This window comes from Terrapene carolina, unplaced genomic scaffold (genome assembly GCF_002925995.2).
Source record: "Terrapene carolina triunguis isolate 2854851 unplaced genomic scaffold, T_m_triunguis-2.0 Scaffold96, whole genome shotgun sequence".
NCBI classification, from domain to species: domain Eukaryota; kingdom Metazoa; phylum Chordata; order Testudines; family Emydidae; genus Terrapene; species Terrapene triunguis.
In genome coordinates, this window is record NW_020664447.1 from 79,219,674 (window position 1) to 79,239,305 (window position 19,632).

The window sequence follows — 19,632 nt, forward strand, 5'->3', positions numbered from 1 at the left end:
ATCAAATGTGGAACTTGATGGAAACTTTTTTCCATCAAAAATGCTATTTTGTCAAAACTGAAATGTTTTGTGGCAACATTTAGAGTTCAGTGGACACAATGCTCAGCTCCAGGATGGAATTTCTTTAGGGACGGTGTGAAGAGACTGTGTTCTACTCCAGAATAGCCAATAGCCTAGTGTGCTTGGCTAAGAACTGGAAGATCCATGTTCAAGTCCCTGTGCTCCCTGATTAGGAGCAGGGCATTTAACCTGATTTTTCACATTGCAGGTGAGAGCCTTAACCACCAGGTTATTTGCTATTCTGAGATCTGTCTCTCTTGCTTTTTCATGAAAAATGTCAAAAGCTCTTGTTTTTGTTCCACACTGGAACAAAACCGTTCTGCGAAACCTAGAAATTATTCATGACATGGAATTGTTTCCTGCCAAACCCTAGTTACACATAAGTCTAATGGAGCTTGAGTAAAGGCATCTAATTTACATCACTTTTGAATTTGTCTGTGTGTTTGGGGAAAATATAAGGGTGAACAGCTAGAAAAGATGCAAGAGAAGAACAAAATGTAGAGGAAAGAGGTGAGCCTGCTTCCTATCTCTTACTAACTTCAGTGAACGCTGCAGTGCACACACTTTGTGAACATGCATTGAGATTATGAGTGGTTGTTTGTTTTGCCCATTTGCAAATATTTGTGTAACTGGAGAACGACTACACTTTGTTCATGTGTGATACTGGGTTTTGTACAAAGGTATGCTCTCCTTGTTGTTTACTTTTCTCTATTCTCCTCTCTTAAAAGTTCCAGTCATCCAATCAGGGAGAAAAAAAATCCATGTGACTTAGATGAGCAATCACACACCAAGCATCACAAACTGTTCACTTCAGTTATTTGCTAATATCCAAAAGGCTGATATTTGTTTCCATAAACTATTTGGTAAAAATGTGTGGAAAAACAAAAATACATTTGCAGTCATAAGGATGATTCAGAAAGAGGAAAAAGGTTGAGTGTCAGATCATTTATTTGTAACAAATAGCTCAACTTGCCTAACAAAGACTGTTGGGAAGTTGCCTGTCACTGTAGCAAGTCAGTTTAAGTTGTTGTATGAACATTGACTACTTTTTATATCCTCCAATGTCTGAGAGAGACCCAGTGATCTGCCCTCTATTTTTCCAGGGAATCCAGGCTAGTAAGTCCTGAATAATAATAATAAGAAAATATCAAGGGAATAAGAAATGGGGATAGCAAAATTAGAGGTAGACCTCTATTTTACCACTACAGTTTGGAAGCAAAGTGGAAGCTCTCTAGGCAGTTCATAAAGCATCCCTAAATCACACCAAATCACCTTAACACAACTTCTGGGACGGGGGAGAGGGAGTGTCAATGATTGCTTTGGCTTGCAGTTAAGAATAAGTACTTCCTCCACTCCCTCAGGCTATTACTAAGGAAGACCTGCCATATCAGCTCTCATACATATAACACTATATTCTAATAATATTAATGGTTCCTTCTTCTTCTTCTACTTTCTTTTCTTTTTTGTTTATTCTTGAGCCATCTAGAATAGCCTGACAGCTACATTGAAACACTATTATGGCTTTGCTAAGGGGAAGCTCATTTGATCACCCACACACTGCCCCATTTTGTTTTGTGTCTGTCTTAAATGTTCATTTTCAGTATCAGAAAGGTGCGTGCCTGTCAGAATACAGCACGTAGTAAGGATCAGTGAAGCGTCATGTACAGAGGCACATTGAATCTTTTCTTTTATCACTTCCTTTAAAAGGACAGGGAAGATCTATGGAAAGATGATGTGGCATAAGGAAAGAGAATCAGCTCCTGTCCTACTTCAGATAAAGCAGCCAGATTCAAAGAACTTGCTAGATGAAGGGGTACAATCTCCCACATTTGGCAACTTCTTTTCCCTCTGTTTTTTCTCCTTCTTGTTCCTGCTTTCTTTATTTCTTTATTTATAGCTCTGTGTAAGCTCAGAAGCTTGTCTCTCTCAGCAGCAGAAGTTGGTCCAATGAGGGTATGTCTACACTACGAGAGTAGTTCGATTTTGCTTAAATCAAATTTGTGGAACCGATATTACAAAGTCGAACGTGTGTATCCACACTAAGGACACTAATTCGACTTTGTGAGTCCACACTAACGGGCACGCATCGACATTGGAAGCGGTGCACTGTGGGCAGCTATCCCACAGTTCCCGCAGTCCCCGCCGCCCATTGGAATTCTGGGTCGAGCCCCCAATGCCTGCTGGGGCAAAAAATGTCGAGGGTGGTTTTGGGTAACTGTCGTCATTCAACCGTCACTCCCGCCCTCCCTCCCTGAAAGCGCCGGCGGGCAATCAGTTCGCGCACTTTTCTGGTGAGTGACAGCGCGGACGCCACAGCACTGCGAGCATGGAGCCCGCTGCGATCATCGCTGCAGTTATGGCCGTTGTCAACACCTCGCACCTTATCGTCCACCTTTTTCAGAGTCAGATGCTGAGAAATCGGGCGAAGAGGCTACGGCAGCGCGGTGAGGACATTAAGTCTCAGAGGGGCACAGACCTCTCACAAAGCACGGGACCCCGTGCCGTGAACATCATGGTGGCAATGGGTCATGTTGATGCTGTGGAACGGCGATTCTGGGCCCGGGAAACAAGCACGGACTGGTGGGACCGCATAGTGCTGCAGGTCTGGGATGAATCACAGTGGCTGCGAAACTTTAGGATGCGTAAGGGAACTTTCCTGGAACTTTGTGAGTTGCTGTCCCCTGCCCTGAAGCGCAAGGACACCCGGATGCGAGCAGCCCTGACTGTCCAGAAGCGAGTGGCCATAGCCTTCTGGAAGCTTGCAACACCAGACAGCTACCGGTCAGTCGCGAACCACTTTGGCGTGGGCAAATCTACCGTGGGGGTTGCTGTGATGCAAGTAGCCAACGCAATCGTTGAGCTACTGCTGTCAAAGGTAGTGACCCTGGGAAACGTGCAGGTCATCATAGATGGCTTCGCCGCGATGGGATTCCCAAACTGCGGTGGGGCTATAGATGGAACTCACATCCCTATCCTGGGACCGGAGCACCAGGCCAGCCAGTACATTAACAGAAAGGGCTACTTTTCAATGGTGCTGCAAGCACTGGTGGACCATAGGGGACGTTTTACAAACATCAACGTCGGATGGCCGGGCAAGGTTCATGACGCTTGTGTTTTCAGGAACTCTGGTCTGTTTAGACGGCTGCAGGAAGGTATTTACTTCCCGGACCACAAAATAACTCTTGGGGATGTGGAGATGCCTATAGTGATCCTCGGGGACCCAGCCTACCCACTAATGCCCTGGTTCATGAAGCCCTATACAGGCGCCCTGGACAGTGAAAAAGAACTCTTCAACTACCGTCTGAGCAAGTGCAGAATGGTGGTGGAGTGTGCTTTTGGACGTCTCAAGGGGAGATGGAGAAGCTTACTGACTCGCTCTGATCTCAGCGAAACCAATATCCCCATTGTTATTGCAGCTTGCTGTGTGCTCCACAATCTCTGTGAGAGCAAGGGGGAGACCTTTATGGCGGGGTGGGAGGTTGAGGCAAATAGCCTGGCTGCTGATTACGCCCAGCCAGACAGCCGTGCGATTAGAAGAGCACAGCGGGACGCGCTGTGCATCCGGGAGGCTTTGAAAGCTAGGTTCCTCAGTGAGCAGGGTAACCTGTGACTATTAAGTTTGTTTAAAGAGAAGCTGAACCTGCCCCCGTTTCTTTACCCAGTTAATGTTGACTATCCTCTCCAGTTACATACCCCGTTCACCCCGTTCCCCCCCTTACAACACACGTTTAAAAATAAAATAAATGGAACTTTGTTAATTAACACCGTTTTCTTTATTACGGATTTCGCGGTATAGTGTTGAAACTGGGACGCAGACTGTGGTGGGGAGCGGGCGTAGTGATGGAAAGAACGCTTCTAAACTCGAGGAATGACAGGCTCCTGCTCCTAGAGCGGTTCGCAGTGCTGGACTGGTTGTTTCAACGGAGCCTGCCACCCCTCCTTTTCGGGACTCTGTGTGTGGGGGCTATGTGACTTTGTGGCGGGGGAGGACGGTTACAGATCCCCTGCTGCGTGGCTCTGTGATCCAGGCTAAGGACTGCTGCATAAGATCTCTAACCGCCCTCCCCCGCCACAAAGTCACATAGCCCCCCCCCCACACAGAACATGAAAACCACCTCCCAGACTGACCAGGGTGCCTAGTGACTGCAATGTGTGTGTGACCTTCTGCTGAACCTGCCCCCGTGTCTGTACCCTGGTAAAGGTGACTGTCCTCTCCAATTACCAACCCCCTTCCCCCCTTCAAACACACTCTCCTCTAAAAGAACATGACGGAAACAGTAATTAACAGAAACGTATTTTTTATTAGCAACTACACAGTTAGGGGATGAAACTGGGATGGGGCCTTGGGTGAGGCGGGAAGGAAAGGACTTATCAAATTTTTGGGAATGAGAGCCTTCTGGTACTTGAGCAGTCTGCAGGGGTGGAGTGACAGTTTTCATGGCCCCTGCCACCCCTCCTTCTTGGGACTTTGGGTGAGGGGGGTATGGGACTTTGTGGCGGGGGAGGGCGGTTAGAGAGAGACTGCAGCGGGGCTCTGTCCTCCTGCCTCCGGTCCTGCAGAACACCCACAAGGCGCCGGAGTGTGTCCGTTTGCTCCCTCATTAGTCCAAGCAGCGTTTGAGTCGCCTGCTGGTCTTCCTGCCACCATCTCTCCTCCCGTTCGGTGTGTGATCGCTGGTATTGCGACATGTTATCCCTCCACTGGGTCTGCTGGGCCGCCTCGGCTCGGGAGCAGCCCATAAGTTCTGAGAACATGTCATCCCGTGTCCTTTTCTTTCTCCGCCTAATCTGCGCCAGCCTCTGGGAGGGGGATGCCGGGGTAGGTCGGGAGACAGTCACAGCTGTGGGATGGGAAAAAGGGAGTGAATTCCTCACAAAGATACATTTTTGTGAACAATGAACATAGTCTTTCTCTGTGAACACGACCATGCACAGCACCTATCACATGCACACTCAGGACAAGGTCGAATTTTTGGCCTTCGCATTCAGTGCTTGGGGTCTTGCAGTGGAGATCAGACAAGCGGGGCAGGACAGCGGAATTCGGGTAGCAGGCTGACAAGGTAAGCCGTAGACTTTTGGCTGCTTAAAACTTAATTTATATCAGTGCCCTCCTTTCACGTTCAAAGCAATGCTCCTAGTGTTGGCCAGTTCCTGATGCCGGCAATCCGGCAAGCATGAACTCTGCCCCTGTCCCACCCCCTCGCGGCTGTCCCCGGGAAAGATCCCTGTATGCCATCCCCTCTCCCGCCTCCACCGCGTGGCTGTAAACTGCCGGTTACAGTTATGTAAAGGAACAGGCAAGCAGTCCCAATACTAACATTCCCCTAATTCAAAGCAGGTCACCATGAGCAACATCACTCTGATGAGGATTTCTGACACAGAGAAGGACAGCATGCTGCGTGAAAGCCAGCAAAAACCAGGGCCGTATGCCGCCATGCTCTGCGAGGCAATGATCCCAGAGTACTTGATGATAGCCTGGCGCGGAAAAGTTTCCTACCACGGAGGACGCAATAAGGCCGCTCTCCCCAGGAACCTCATGCAAAGGCTTTCCAATTACCTCCAGGAGAGCTTCGTGGAGATGTCCCAGGAGGATTTCAGCTCTATCCCCGGACATATAGACCTTATTTTCCAGTAGCTGCATTGGCAAGGACTAAAAAGTAGAGCGCCTAGGGCAAACTAATCATGATAAACTGGACATTGTTAGATTCTTTTGCAGTAGTTGCACTGCCAAGGACTTAAACGTTAAGCGCCTAGGGCAAACTAATCATGAAAAACCCATTTTTAATATTCCTGTTCTGTTCAAAATAAATGTTTACATGTTTAAAACACTTACCGACTGATCCTTCCCCTGATTCAGGATCCGGGTTAACGCCTGGAGAGGGTTGGTAGGGGATCTCCGTGAGGGTGATGAAGAGATCCTGGCTGTCGGGGAAATCAGCGTTGTAAGCGCTGTCGACTGCCTCGTCCTCCTCATCTTCTTCCTCATCTTCCCCGTCCGCTAACATCTCCGAGGAAGCGGCCGTCGACAATATCCCATCCTCTGAGTCCATGGTCAGTGGTGGGGTAATGGTGGCGGCCGCACCTAGAATTGAATGCAGTGTCTCGTAGAAACGGCATGTCTGGGGATGGGATCCGGAGTGTCCGTTTGCCGCTTTGGTCTTCTGGTAGCCTTGTCTCAGGTCCTTGATTTTCACGCGGCACTGCGTTGCATCCCGGCTGTATCCTCTCTCCGTCATGGCTTTTGAGATCTTCTCGTAGATCTTTGCATTCTGTTTCTTGGAGCACAGCTCCGAAAGCACGGACTCGTCGCCCCACACAGCGATCAGATCCAAGACTTTCCGATCAGTCCATGCTGGGGCCCTCTTTCTATTCTGAGATTGCATGGTCACCTCTGCTGGAGAGCTCTGCATCGTTGCCAGTGCTGCTGAGCTCGCCACGATGTCCAAACAGGAAATGAGATTCAAACTGGCCAGACAGGAAAAGGAATTCAAATTTTCCCGGGGCTTTTCCTGTGTGGCTGGTCAGAGCATCCGAGCTCGGACTGCTGTCCAGAGCGTCAACAGAGTGGTGCACTGTGGGATAGCTCCCGGAGCTATTAGCGTCGAATTCCATCCACACCTACCCTAATTCAACATGGCCATGTCGAATTTAGCGCTACTCCCCTCGTCGGGGAGGAGTACAGAAATTGAATTAAAGAGACCTCTATGTCGAACTAAATAGCTTCGTTGTGTGGACGGGTGCAGGGTTAATTCGATTTAACGCTGCTAAATTCGACATAACCTCCTAGTGTAGACCAGGCCTAAGATATTACCTGACCCACCTTGTCTCTCTAGTAGCCAACTGGTCTCTCTAGGGACCAACACAGCTACAACAACACTGCATACAACAATGGAAGATATCAAATTTTGTTTCATGCCAGGCATTTACAGAGGGTTTGTAGCTATGTATATATTCTTCTGGCTCTGGGAGAAGACATCTTAGGTTGGTTCTGGAAGGAGGAATTAGAAAGAGCAATGTTTTCCCCTCCCCATACTCTGTATGTAGAGTGTATCTATATATTAATAAGTTTCATTAACTGGTTGTCCTTTTTATTATTCACACTTGCACTCTGGTCACCTTTCATGGCAAAAGTCACACAAGCAATTTGTGTTGTACCCAAAATGTGAATATACAGGGGTCAATCTTTAGAAAGTAAACATCTGCCAACTGGGATCAGAGACAATACAGCTGTTGCCTAGAATGGGAAACAGCGGTGGCATTTCAGATACCTTGGGTGGTAACTGTTGGTAACTGCTGAAATTCTACTGGCAGCTGCTATAGGACGGTTCTTTGTCACTCTATGCTCTCTATCACACAATGGCTGGATTCTATAGTCAGAGCAGCATGCTGTGAGAAAGAGGATGAATAATAGGGATTTTTGTGCAAGGTTTTTGGCAACACAATATATCTCCAGTGCGTAGACACCAGGAACACCAACGCTTGATGGGGTGAGTTAAAGAACATCATTTAGCCTGAATAATCTATGTCCTGTAAATGTAATTCAGATTCCTTGGGAACTAATGCTGCTCTCAGTTACATGTGTACAATACTTATGGAGTATTGAGAGCTTACCTGGGGGCAGAAATGGCCCCTAATGTTTCCTGAATGAAATCTGTGTAGCTGAGTATTTAAAAATATCCTCAGTTTGCTGACATTTTCAAGTGATTTTCAGCTGGGTGATCAACTGGCTATTATGGCAAATCAGATATGTGCTGTCATCGTGAGTTCATTATTTTGATCCTCACCTCTTTGTTTTAGATGCTGCGCTGCACTATTTTAGGACTTGCAAACTGACAAGTTTCCTATTCTGCAAGAATCTAAATGAGTACACCTCTAGCAAGTCTGCCATTGCTCAGCATGTTGTGAAATCAGTTCAAACAACTGTTCTCCCAGTTCCAGTGTCATGACTTATTAGTTGAGCAGTGGGTGGTTTTATTCTACACACTCAGCTCAACTGGCTTTTCAGCACAGGGCTAAATTCTGTCTTCTCCTATGTGGATACACTGGGGAGAAGGAGGAGTAGGAAACCTCCTCCCCTGCCCCCAAAACCCCTATACAGGGACTAGTCAATAGCTCTCCCTTAGCAGTGGAGAGAGCCAGGTTAGCAAGCAGGGGATTGTTGTACAGCATCAGAAGGGCTAACAGCTGGTGAGCACATGCAGCACTGTTCATCAGCAGGTGTGAAAAGCACTGTACAGCAAGCTCCTGCACAGGGATTCTGTCTCCATCAGCCCTGCCCAGGCAGTGGCTGCAAGAACTCATTTACTGATTAAAGTGGCTTAATTTTTTAGCAGGTTTTTATTAGAGACTGACTGAGATGGCCTGAATTTGCCTTTTGCCAAGAGATACTTACTACTTAAATGCAGCCTACAGTACTGTACCTAGTACAGGGGCCACTTTTGTGCTCTCTGAAGTGAGAAAGAGACTTTTCTTTATGAAGTGACTGGAGTGTTTTTTTTTTTTTTTTTAAATCATGGGTGAACCAGGTTTGATAAAATTCAATCTGCCCACATTTTACTGACAACTTTTATAGCTAGTATCTTTCATTTTCACACACCTATGCACTTGCTAGTCCCAACCAGAAGCAGAACTCCTAAAATACAACCAGAAAGCCAATTCTGGTGAGATTTCCAGATATGCTTTGAAGAACTAAGAGTTTTGAATAGTTTGCATGTGGTTTGGGAGTATTTACCTTGAAACTCATAATTATTTTTAGATTTTATCATCACAAAATTATTTTTGCATGGTTGGTTCATTTTGCAGTTCTTTCAGACGCTCATGCAATAATATTAGCACCATCTTTTAGGCTTACTCTGCTCCATTTAAAAGTTGCCAAATATTTTTGTAGGAACTAGAAATGGCCTGATCCAAAATCCAGGATCCAAATACCCTAAAACTTGGGAGTGTTTGAAATCCAGCTGTGATATTTTTTTCCCTAAGTGCAAGCTCATTTTTATTAGAAACTAAGTGAATTCCCAAACATCAAACCAAATTGAAACTCAAACACTTTTTATAAGGGTGGAAATATGCTGCTTAATTTTTGTTTCATTTGTCGCTTCCTGGTTTCAGCCAGGACAGGAAGCAGAGATGCCATGAAGCAAAGTTATTCTCATATCTGGACCATGGTAAAAATAGAAGTCATTTGCAGTGAACTTAAGGATTGGTATCTACTGTAATGTAAACCGCTTCCCCAATATATGACATGTTCGCCACTCATGGAAGTCTACTTCTCTCCAAATGTCGAATGGCTATTCCCCCCTCTTCAGTACACCCTATAATATACAGTGTACCAAGAAGTATCTGAAGAATCCTATATATATTCTTTCTTGCACTAAGATCTCTGTAAGGGTGGGAAACCACAACATTTCTTTTAGGAAAATCTGCATATTGCAACAAGACACCCTAAGGGCAAACCTACCATTATTTTGTTGTCTTATGAATTTTCCACTTTCAATATTTGTCCCAGTGAAAATTTTATAGGATGAGTGAACAGTTTCACCTCTAGGTACCTGCAACTTTTAATGATGTTGGGTGGATACCAGCAAAAGGAACAAAGGAGAAATCCATGGAGATAGTAGGAGAAAATGAAAGACAAGTATGTGGAAAAAAATGGAAAAAGTCATTAGTTTAGTTTACTTTATACTATGTGCTATATAGGAACATCAAGCTAAAATTAATCATGACTGCTCCATGTAAGCCTGTCTCCAGCATATCCTTTCATCATCTATGCACTTATTGCTTTGAGAGAACCTGACTCATGGAGCCCAAGGAAAAAAAGAACAAAAGAGATCTAGAAATATATAAACGTTAGCAATTAAGAAATGTAACCTAGTCAAATTACTGTTGCATCAATAATGGATGAAATGTGTATGTATTTTCATAACCATACGAACAGAAAAGCTATTAACTAATAGTAGGAATCTGAAAATACTGCAGCTTTTATACATACTGGGAATAATTACTACAAGCTGCCATGAGACAATAACCTAGAATACTATCAAATAGATTTGCTGCTACTTCCCTGATTCAGAAATATTGTATAGTTGGGGTGTGAGCAACTAAAGACTGATGTGAAGAAAAGAAACAAGTTACTGACATGAGAAAGTTAGAAAGAAAGCATAACTTAACAAAACATCACTTTTTAATTACCTGTCCCAGAGGGTAGGTGAAGATTTTGCGAGCCTGCCCTGGAGAATTCTAGGTTGCCATAGGCAGGTTGGCACCCAGGAATTTCGTACCCTGCAGCATGAATAGAGGATAAACCATGGCTAGGTATGGCTCATAAGACATCTGAGTGGAAACCTAGCTAGACAACCTGTTTATAAGCAGGTTATGACATAATTTAGATATTTAAGTAATGTATTGAAATTCACACTATATTTAAAGCAATACTACATCTACACACAAGATGTTATTTCAACCCACATCTTTGTTGGTTATCTTGCATGAGACCTGTTGTAGTTCACAAAAAAGATTTGTAGGACCAAACTCACCCTGGGTCTAAATGGGTGCATCCTCATTGACTTCACTAGAACAGCACCCACTCAGTAATTAGGTCTTTATAATTCCACTGTACCACATCAGCTTAAACAGATTTATATTTCGTATCAATTGGGCCAACAAAGTAACTTTTGTGCACTGTGGCAGTAGTATGTTTAATTAAATCTGGGCTGAGATTCAAGTTCTGCATTCCATGTACTGTGCACATCCAACAGCAGCAGGAAAATAGCTGTAAAATTTTTGCTGAAAATGGAAAACACAAAAGCGAATAAACCTGAACAAGCAACATAAACCATGATTAACACTCAGCAGAAGTGGATTCAGAGCCAACAAAAGGACAACAGGTAGGCATCAACAGGAACTCCTGTACAATATTTATCACTGCCCAACATTAACATCAAGCAGTACTGGGAAGACTGGATATTTCCCAGTATTCTATTCAGTCCTTATTTAGGCAAATTCCTACTAAAGTCAATGGGAGGTTTTCCTGAGTAATAACTGAGTAAGAACTATAGGCTTTGGCCCTACAAGCTGGATCCAGATTGTTCTCCTGCATGCCTAAAAATGCAGCCTAATACTTCTTGGCATGGAAACAAAGACCGTGATTTTGTTCACATAATTACTATTCATATTTAACAACCAAGAATGTTTATATAGCTTGTAGTGTATCTGATGGCTAATGACAACGTGTACAGGATATCCTACTTTCCAGTATTCATAATTAGAGTACTTAGTATTATAAGGAACAACCCATCAGCATGTGTTTTTATAGGCTTCTCTATACGTAGTGGGATGCATATACAGAACAGGGTGTAATTGCTGCACCTGCATAACCCTCCATTGAATGTCTGAACAGAACTGGAACAATGATGTAAAGGACAACCTTGCTGATTGCTGCAATTACGGTAAAGTGAAGCTGGCAACAGCAACATCTCAAAAGCAAGGGATACCTAGATGATGCACTTTGAATACCCTGATGAACAGCACTGTGTAAGTACACTTTATTACTATAGTAGTAGCTTTGTGCCAAATCCTGAGGACCTAAACCTTTCCTCAGATAATTCCCAAGGAGGACCACAGTAAAATTTTGCTCAGTCAAGTCCATGAAATCATTCCAGATTAACGTAGATAAATCTGAGAACAGAATTTGGCTCAATGGGACTTTGCCAAAGTAAATAATATAATTAAAGAAAATAATCCCTCTGGATTGTAGTACCCATTAAAGATACTACTATAAGATTTACGCACATTGACTAATACCCTATGATAATAATAATAATTAATACCCATTGTTTGAGTGTGTGGGTAGCAGAATGATGCCTTTACTTGGGAAAATAAGGGTCACAGCCTGCCATTTAACTTAGAATTTAAATGAAAGTTCCCCTTTCGAAATTGAAGAATTGTGCAAAGCGTCTGTTAACCCCATACCGAAATGCCAGCTATGCATCACCACTCACAAGAATCTGATCAGAGAGTGCTTTAAAAGAACCCTGGAAAATCTATATGATCCATAGATGAGGGAATAACCTTACTGATGTTCTAATGTAACCAATTCACAGGACAGTTTTATATGCATCTCACAATTAACAATTGATTGAAGAAACTGCTGTAGTTTTGCTATCTTGCGATGTGGTCTGGTATGCTTCCAATACTCTAGCATCTTAATGAATAATAACTGAAATGATGCCTAACCATGCTGGAGTGTTAAAAATTAAATACTCTAGTGTAAATAAGAGAAGAGCTTATTAGTTTCTAGATATCGTCATGCTTCAGCTGTTGATTAAACATTGAGAAGTTTGTTATTTTAGAAGATCAGATGAGGTTTCTTGTTTGAGATAAGTGTTGGGGTGCTATGGCTTAGCCACCAGTAACGCATTTCAGGCAAACTTTCCTGTTTCTCTGAAATCTTCTTGTGATTAGTTAGGGATAGATGATGCTTTAGGCACAGCCCTGAGCAGGTGCTGATACATAAACTGCTCTACCCCAGGACTGACTAGCACTGGGGGTATTGTACCTCATAGACATCCCTCGGCACAATCGAACCCTGCTCCCCTGCTTGTTCTGAAAGGGGGAGGGGACTGAGGAGCAAGAGGGGAAATGGGGTCAATTACAGCAGCCTTTGAAAGGGTGTAGTTTACATTCCTTCCCTCTCCTCTCTGCACATGCCTGGACATGTACTCTGGCCAGCAAGGGGGTGAAGCCACAGGAATGTCCCCTCTCCACCCCTTTGCTCAAAGAAGGAAGTATTCAAGACATATGGGCTGGTTCTGCACCAGACCCAAGATCAGGGTATGTCTGTCTTGGCTGAGCAGGATTGTAGGCAGCAGGTTTAAAACAAATAAAAGGAAGCTCTTCTTCAAGCAGCGCACAGTCAAGTTGTGGAACTCCTTACCTGAAGAGGTTGTGAAGGCTAGGACTATAACAGAGTTTAAAAGAGAACTGGATAAATTCATGGTGGTTAAGTCCATTAATGGCTATTAGCCAGGACGGGTAAGGAATGGTGTCCCTAGCCTCTGTCTGTCAGAGGGTGGAGATGGATGGCAGGAGAGAGATCACTTGATCATTGCCTGTTAGGTTCACTCCCTCTAGGGCACCTGGCATTGGCCACTGTCGGTAGACAGGATACTGGGCTAGATGGACCTTTGGTCTGACCTGGTACGGCCTTCCTTATGTTCTTATATATGCTGGAGAGGGGGCTTATACACCTTGTTTCCCTGCTCGGCTGAGTAGGAGACGGGCACAGTCTACCACTTACTTGACAGTAACAGGGTTTATAAAAAGAGCAAAGCTCACAGCCTCTAAGAAGCTTGTTTTCTCTCAGTTTGGAGTCTGACATGGATCATGTGTGGGCAGACATCCGTGAGGATGTAAAAATAAGGGACAGCCTGAGATTCAGTGGATTTTTCTCCATCACACTAACTTACAGGTTAGACAAACCTGAAAATTAATAAAGGAGGCAAGGAGAAATGTCTAATTTCTTTTGTACATTTGTGCTGAGTGCTTTTTTAGTGAGCTGTCAATCTTATGTTTGATTGTTTCTGTCTTTGCCTTCCTGCTGTGATTATCAAGCCCACTCTGTGCCTCTTAATTAATTAACATGTGTAATTAATTACTTGATATACACCAACACTTATGGTACTTCTTTCTGTGCTCCCATTCTTATCAAGTGATGATTGGAAAAAAACAAACCTGTACGAGTACAAATTAAGTTCCTGAATTTGAAAGAGGTCTCAGTGCAGCCTCCATTTTGTATCTGCAGATCGATAGGTACATAACTGGAGACTTCATCTAAATAACTAGCTTCTTAATGTCTTCCAAAGGCAACAAAGAGAATTCAGTCAAAGATTTTTCCCAAACTAGTGAAACTTGTCAAAACCAATGAGTTTAATAAAAACAACAACAACAACAACAACAACCCAACAAACCCAAGCAAAAAAACCCACAAACATTTTCCTAATGAAAGAGCAAGACTTGCAAGCTTCACAAGGGATCACACAAAACCACTGGACTGGATTCTCCAGTTCACAAAGTGAACTTAAACTAGCCAGAGATTCGGACTGGAGAATTCCCCCTGAGTAGGGAATTGGTGGCAACCTAAATGCCACTCGCCTGCCTCAATGGGTGGCGGAACTCAATGGGGCTGGCGGTGAAAGGGGGACAGCCTCAGTAGTGAGGGAAGGAGACACTTGCTGTGGGACAGCAGATAGCTCCTCTACACCCCCTTGAAGTCTCTGGCACCCATTGGGCAGGTTGGGGGGAGGAGTGTGGAATGGCTAGCATTACCTAGCTCCCAGGGGCCACGTGGAACTTCTTTTGGCTGGCAGTAACCATGGGAAAGGCTCCTTCTCCAATTAAGAGATGGGGGGGTTATGGAATTTGTTATTGAACTACCCCAACAAAAAAGATGCTACTTATTTATGAAATGGATTTTTTGTCTGGTTTTCAAATCCCATGTGGAGTGAGGTGCCACTGCAGGGCAGAGAACTTGAAGTCCATTAAAGGCTTTGAGTGTATCGTAAGGGCAAAGAGTACTACGGGAAGAGTGGCAGGTCCCTTCTTTTGCTGGAATTGTGCATATCTCCCCGAGGTGTGGTACTGAAGAAGGTGAAGGGGGAATACAGGTTTATTCACTACTTGTCCTACCCTTGGGACTTATTGGTAAATTACTATATAGACCCCCACTGTGTTGGATGAGATACTTCTCATCTTATACAGCGGAAGCCACAGTCAAGGTATGTGGCCTTGGGGTGATGTTAGCTAAATGCGACATCAAGTCTGCATTCAGGTTGCTTCCAGTGCATCTCAGAGACTGTAATTTGCTTGGGTTGCAGTTTGAAGGTGACTACTACTATTTTGATAAAGCCATGCCCATGGGGTGCACAGCGTCATGTGCTGCTGACAAAAGAGTCATCTAACTGTTGGAGTGGGTGATTGTATACAAGATTGGCCTGGATCATGTAGTGCAATATCTCAATGACTTATTATTTGCAGGAAAACTTGGGACAGACAATGGTGAGTACATGCTTCCGAATCTAGCTGAGTGCCTTGGGGTTCCCCCCTCAACACTGAAAAAACAGAAGGTCCCACTCAAAGTTGTAACATACCTGGGCATTGAACTGGACACAGTTTGTTGTGTTTCTAGGTTACCTGCAGAGAAGCTGGAATTGGTCAGGGCACCGACAGAGGCTCTTAAAGAGGCAAAAGAAATTACACTGATGGAACTTCAGGTGGTCATGAGGCCACCTGAACTTTGTGTTCTGGGTAGTGGCTCCTGGTTATATGTCACAATTTTAGGGCAACTGCACCTATATTTCCCTTTAGGAGTTCGGCAAGGGTACCCACACTTAGGCTTCCGGCTCCACAGTCATTGCATCTCTTGGGTGGAGACCTGTGTCTCACTCCATTTGGACGGGGATATAGTCTGGCTGATCAGTTCCCTGCTTTCACTGTGTTACTTCTGGCCGAGGCAGGCTGCTGAAACAGACTTGCTTGAAGCAGACCCTTTCCCCCAGGTACTTTGTGAGAAATCCACTTCACACATATTGTTCCAAAGAGTCATTTGGGGTTCCTCGCACTTACATTAGGCAAGTCCATAAGGCTGGCTTGGATATGGCAGGATCATTGTCAGACTGGCACATCACCTCCCCTACAGAAGTGGGTGTAGCTAGGGTGCTTAACCTGCCTGTGTTTTAACATCCTTTTTCATGCAAGTGCAAGTCCCAGGAGTGGATAATGGTGTCTGCCGATGGTTTGTCTCGATTTCAGATTGACAGATTCTGGGAGCTCACCCAGTTGTCAATAGGGATCCACTGGTGATGGCCCCAACAAGTCTGTAACCCTGGCTTGTGACAGCTGAAGGACTAACTGTGGGCTTGGTAGCCCCTTGTAGTAGGCCCTCCGAGTCTGATTTGCCTGGTGTGCATTTGTCAAATGGAAGTGCTGACATATTGCGAAGGAATGTGTGGGAAAGAATTGGACAGGAGTTGTGATACCAGGTGGCTGGTGTGTGCAGGAGCGGCACCAGGGTTTTTGCCACCCTAGGCGGCAGCGCTCCTCCTCAGAGCATTCGGCGGTGGGGGTCCTTCCGCTCCGCGTCTTCGGGGCGCTTCGGTGGTGGGTCCCGGAGCAAGTGAAGGACCCGCCGCCAAAGTGCCCCGAAGACGCGGAGCGGAAGGACCCCCGCAGCCAAATTGCTGCCGAGGACGGCAAAATGCCACCCCCCAAATCCTGCCGCCCTAGGCAACCGCCTAGGGTCGCCTAGTGGAAGCGCCAGCCCTGTGTGTGTGTGACCAAGCTAGTTGCTGGCACCCCCTTTTGGCCGGTTCACAGTGTGGTTAAAAGGATAAAATAAAGGGTTCCCAGAAATAAAAGAACTAGGATTTTGCTGAGGGGCCTTGGGCTCATGAGATTGGGTGAGACCTCCTGGCCCTTGCGGGCTTGGGTGAGACCTTGCAGCCCTCATGGGCTGAGGTCACCATCTTTCTGGCCAGGGGGAGGGTGGTAGGACTCAGAACAAGGTGGGTCGGCTGAGGAGAGCCTACCCTGAGTTATGGGTTATATGGTAAGTGCCCTGTCTCCCTTGCGTGAGTTACAGGTTATATGATAGGAACCCTGTAACCCCCAACCTAGTTACAGGTTATCTGGTAGGAGCCCTGTAACCCCCACACTAGTTACGGGTTATATGCTAGGAGCTCTGTAACCCTTGTACTGGAACCACCTAAATGCTTGGTATAGGAGATTACAGGTGATGGGCAGGTAGTGCCCGTCCCCTGTATTTAAATTTAATAAAAGTTGCAGCCTGCAGTTTAAAATTCATCCATATGTCTGCATGAAAGCTGCTATGACAGTGTATGGAACAGTCATGCTGGGAGTGTGCTGGGGTGTCGGTTGCAGTTGGGTGAAGCACTCGAATAGGTACCTAGGGAGGTGGTGGAATCTCCTTCCTTAGAGGTTTTTAAGGTCAGGCTTGACAAAGCCCTGGCGGGGATGATTTAGTTGGGGATTGGTCCTGCTTTGAGCAGGGTGTTGAACTAGATGACCTCCTGAGATCCCTTCCAACCCTGATGTTCTATGATACTATACCCAGCCATAAGGACCCCAGCAAAGTTGCTACCCAGACATCCCTCTGAAGTAAGGTGGTGCCTTGCAGTTGTTGACCCCAGGAGGGGCTTGGTTTGTGTTGAACTACGCTTTTGCTTTTCCCCCACCCAGAAGCAAAGTGAGCCGACCCACAAAGGCGAGGCCAATACCAGGATTTGTTGGCTGTGGCCTGTACTAGGCCAACCCTATGGTGGAAACTGGGCGTGGTGAGGGGCCCCTGCCCAGCTAGGGAGGCGCCCCAGTGGGACTCTCTTTACATGGGGCCTTTGAGTTTTGCAGTTCATATGAACCCAAAACTCAGAGAAAAATCTGACTGCCACAAATCTATCTATATAGCTAAAATGCACTGGTAAGTTTTGCCAAACCTGGTGCGAAATGAAAGTGATATAGCCTTAGTGTCCATGTGGGAAGAGATCCTACCCTAGGAATGCTAGGTCCATGCATTCTGTATTGCACACAGCAAGCAGTTTTCGTGCACATATGCTTCCCAAAGCATATTAAGGAAATAAGCAAATTAATGTTCTGGTACACAATGGAGAAATATTAATTTTACTCTCTCTCTCTGTTGCTTTTCAGTGCTTTGCTAGTAAGTCCTGCATAATTGCTCATACACAAGTTAATACAGAGAAATGCTCTCTGCTCCAAATGTGACAGATCTCGGCTTACAAAACTCCCCCGAAGGGATTTAATAACATCCTGTCTCAGATAATCAGTGTCAGTTGTAGTCACTCTAATCCAATTCGCAAGTGCAAGGTTGAGAGATAATGAGTGATTATACAATTTATTTATTTTCCTGGCATATAAATATGAAAATGAATTTAGCAGCATTCCTAACTTACATGGGAAATTGTGTGCTTTTCTACTCTGCCAGTGATAACACATACATACGTTATCTGTCATGCATAAGAAATTGTAAATTTCTGGGGGGGAAATATGGAAAATGTTATCAGTTCAGTGATCATTTTTTCTCCATAAAGGACTAGGTGCTAAAACAATATAACCAGCATGGTCTACTTAAAAGTAATATTTTTATAGAAATAGTATACAGCCAGTGTTATTTCCTGCATGAAAAATGTCGTCCTCTATAAATAGGCTGATTAAATGCAGTTAAAACCTCCTGATTGCTATTTTGAAATACTGTATTATTATACTGTAGCCTGACAATATCATTCATCTTTCTGAGCCTTCCCTTTTTTTCATATCTTTATTGATTCTTAGTGTCTTCAGGCTCTTCCACACAGCAGTTTCCTTAGCATCCTGCTCTGTGGGTGATGGAACTGAGACAAATTCTGATGTCAAGTGAGGTCTTACTCCATGCATACTACCGTAATAACCTGTTTTCACTTATTCTACAAGGCAAACTATTGGCCTAGTACATTCAATATGTTACTTTGAATACAGGGCCAGGAACCACGAGATACTTTGAGACCAATAGTCACTTTGCAAACAAGTCCAAGATATTTGCTCGTTAACTATGCACAATACATTAATTCACTGTCCTGTAAGAACAAATAGCTGCTTTTCTGTTTATTGAGGTGGCAGATGACAGATCCTTTTATGACTGGGACAGACTCAGAAGAGCTGCTTTGCAACTAGCATATTTAAGTAATAATGTTATGGGAGAGGAAAACAAAATGGAAAAGAAAAAGAAATCCCCAGTTTTTGCAGATGGGTAAAAGCTGAAGCAAAAGCGGAGGCTTCTGATAAGCATAAAAGATGTTTGGCTCATACACTCTTCTTCCAGAAACACTATTCCTGGTATGCAAGAAGAGAGAGGAAGGTTTTTACAAGCCACAGTGAGGATGATAGTGTATTTCACAGCTGCTCCTTTCTCAGTCTTTCCAAGGCTTAGGTGAATAACTGTTTGAGCAGACATACCCAAAGTGAGTAATAATTGGCCTGATTTTGCCACCCTTGCTCTTGCTCTCGAAAGGAATAGGGCAGTAAGGTACTACTTACCAGGAGTAAAGAGGTCAAAATCAGGCCTTATATTAGGGCAGGGTTAAACTGACTACTTTTTTGAAGGGTGCCTTGAAATGAAGGGGCCGTGAATGGACACATATTTTATAGGGAGACATCTGCTACCAGGATTAATCGAAGCTCTGACATTGTTATTTATATCCTTTTTTACAGCACTATTTATGTCCCGTAAGACAAGTTAAAGCATGATTTCTGTCTGCTACTTTAAGTGCATTTATTCAATCTGATAAAGCTTGTTAGATCTGTTTCCAAATTTTAATACAAACTTGAATCTTAAAATGACTTAAATAGTAGATATGCCAAGTTGTGGACACCTAGGCCCAGATCCACAAAGGTTTCAATGGAAGTTAGGAGACCAAATACCTTTCTGGATCTGGGCCTTAGTTTCGAGTGTTAATGTTTGTTCTGTTTTCTGGAGTTTTCTAAAAGCTATGAAAGTAGAATAGTTTGGTT

At 44.5% G+C, this 19,632-nt stretch overlaps 1 protein-coding gene across 1 annotated transcript in view; it reads right to left on the reverse strand.

Moving 5' to 3' along the window:
• The window catches only part of BEGAIN (brain enriched guanylate kinase associated), a 223,517-nt gene that overhangs the window by 116,441 nt on the left and 87,444 nt on the right, over positions 1-19,632 (reverse strand). The window contains 1 exon segment of the mRNA XM_026651515.1: positions 10,249-10,338. Coding sequence (XP_026507300.1) covers positions 10,249-10,338 — 90 coding nt within the window.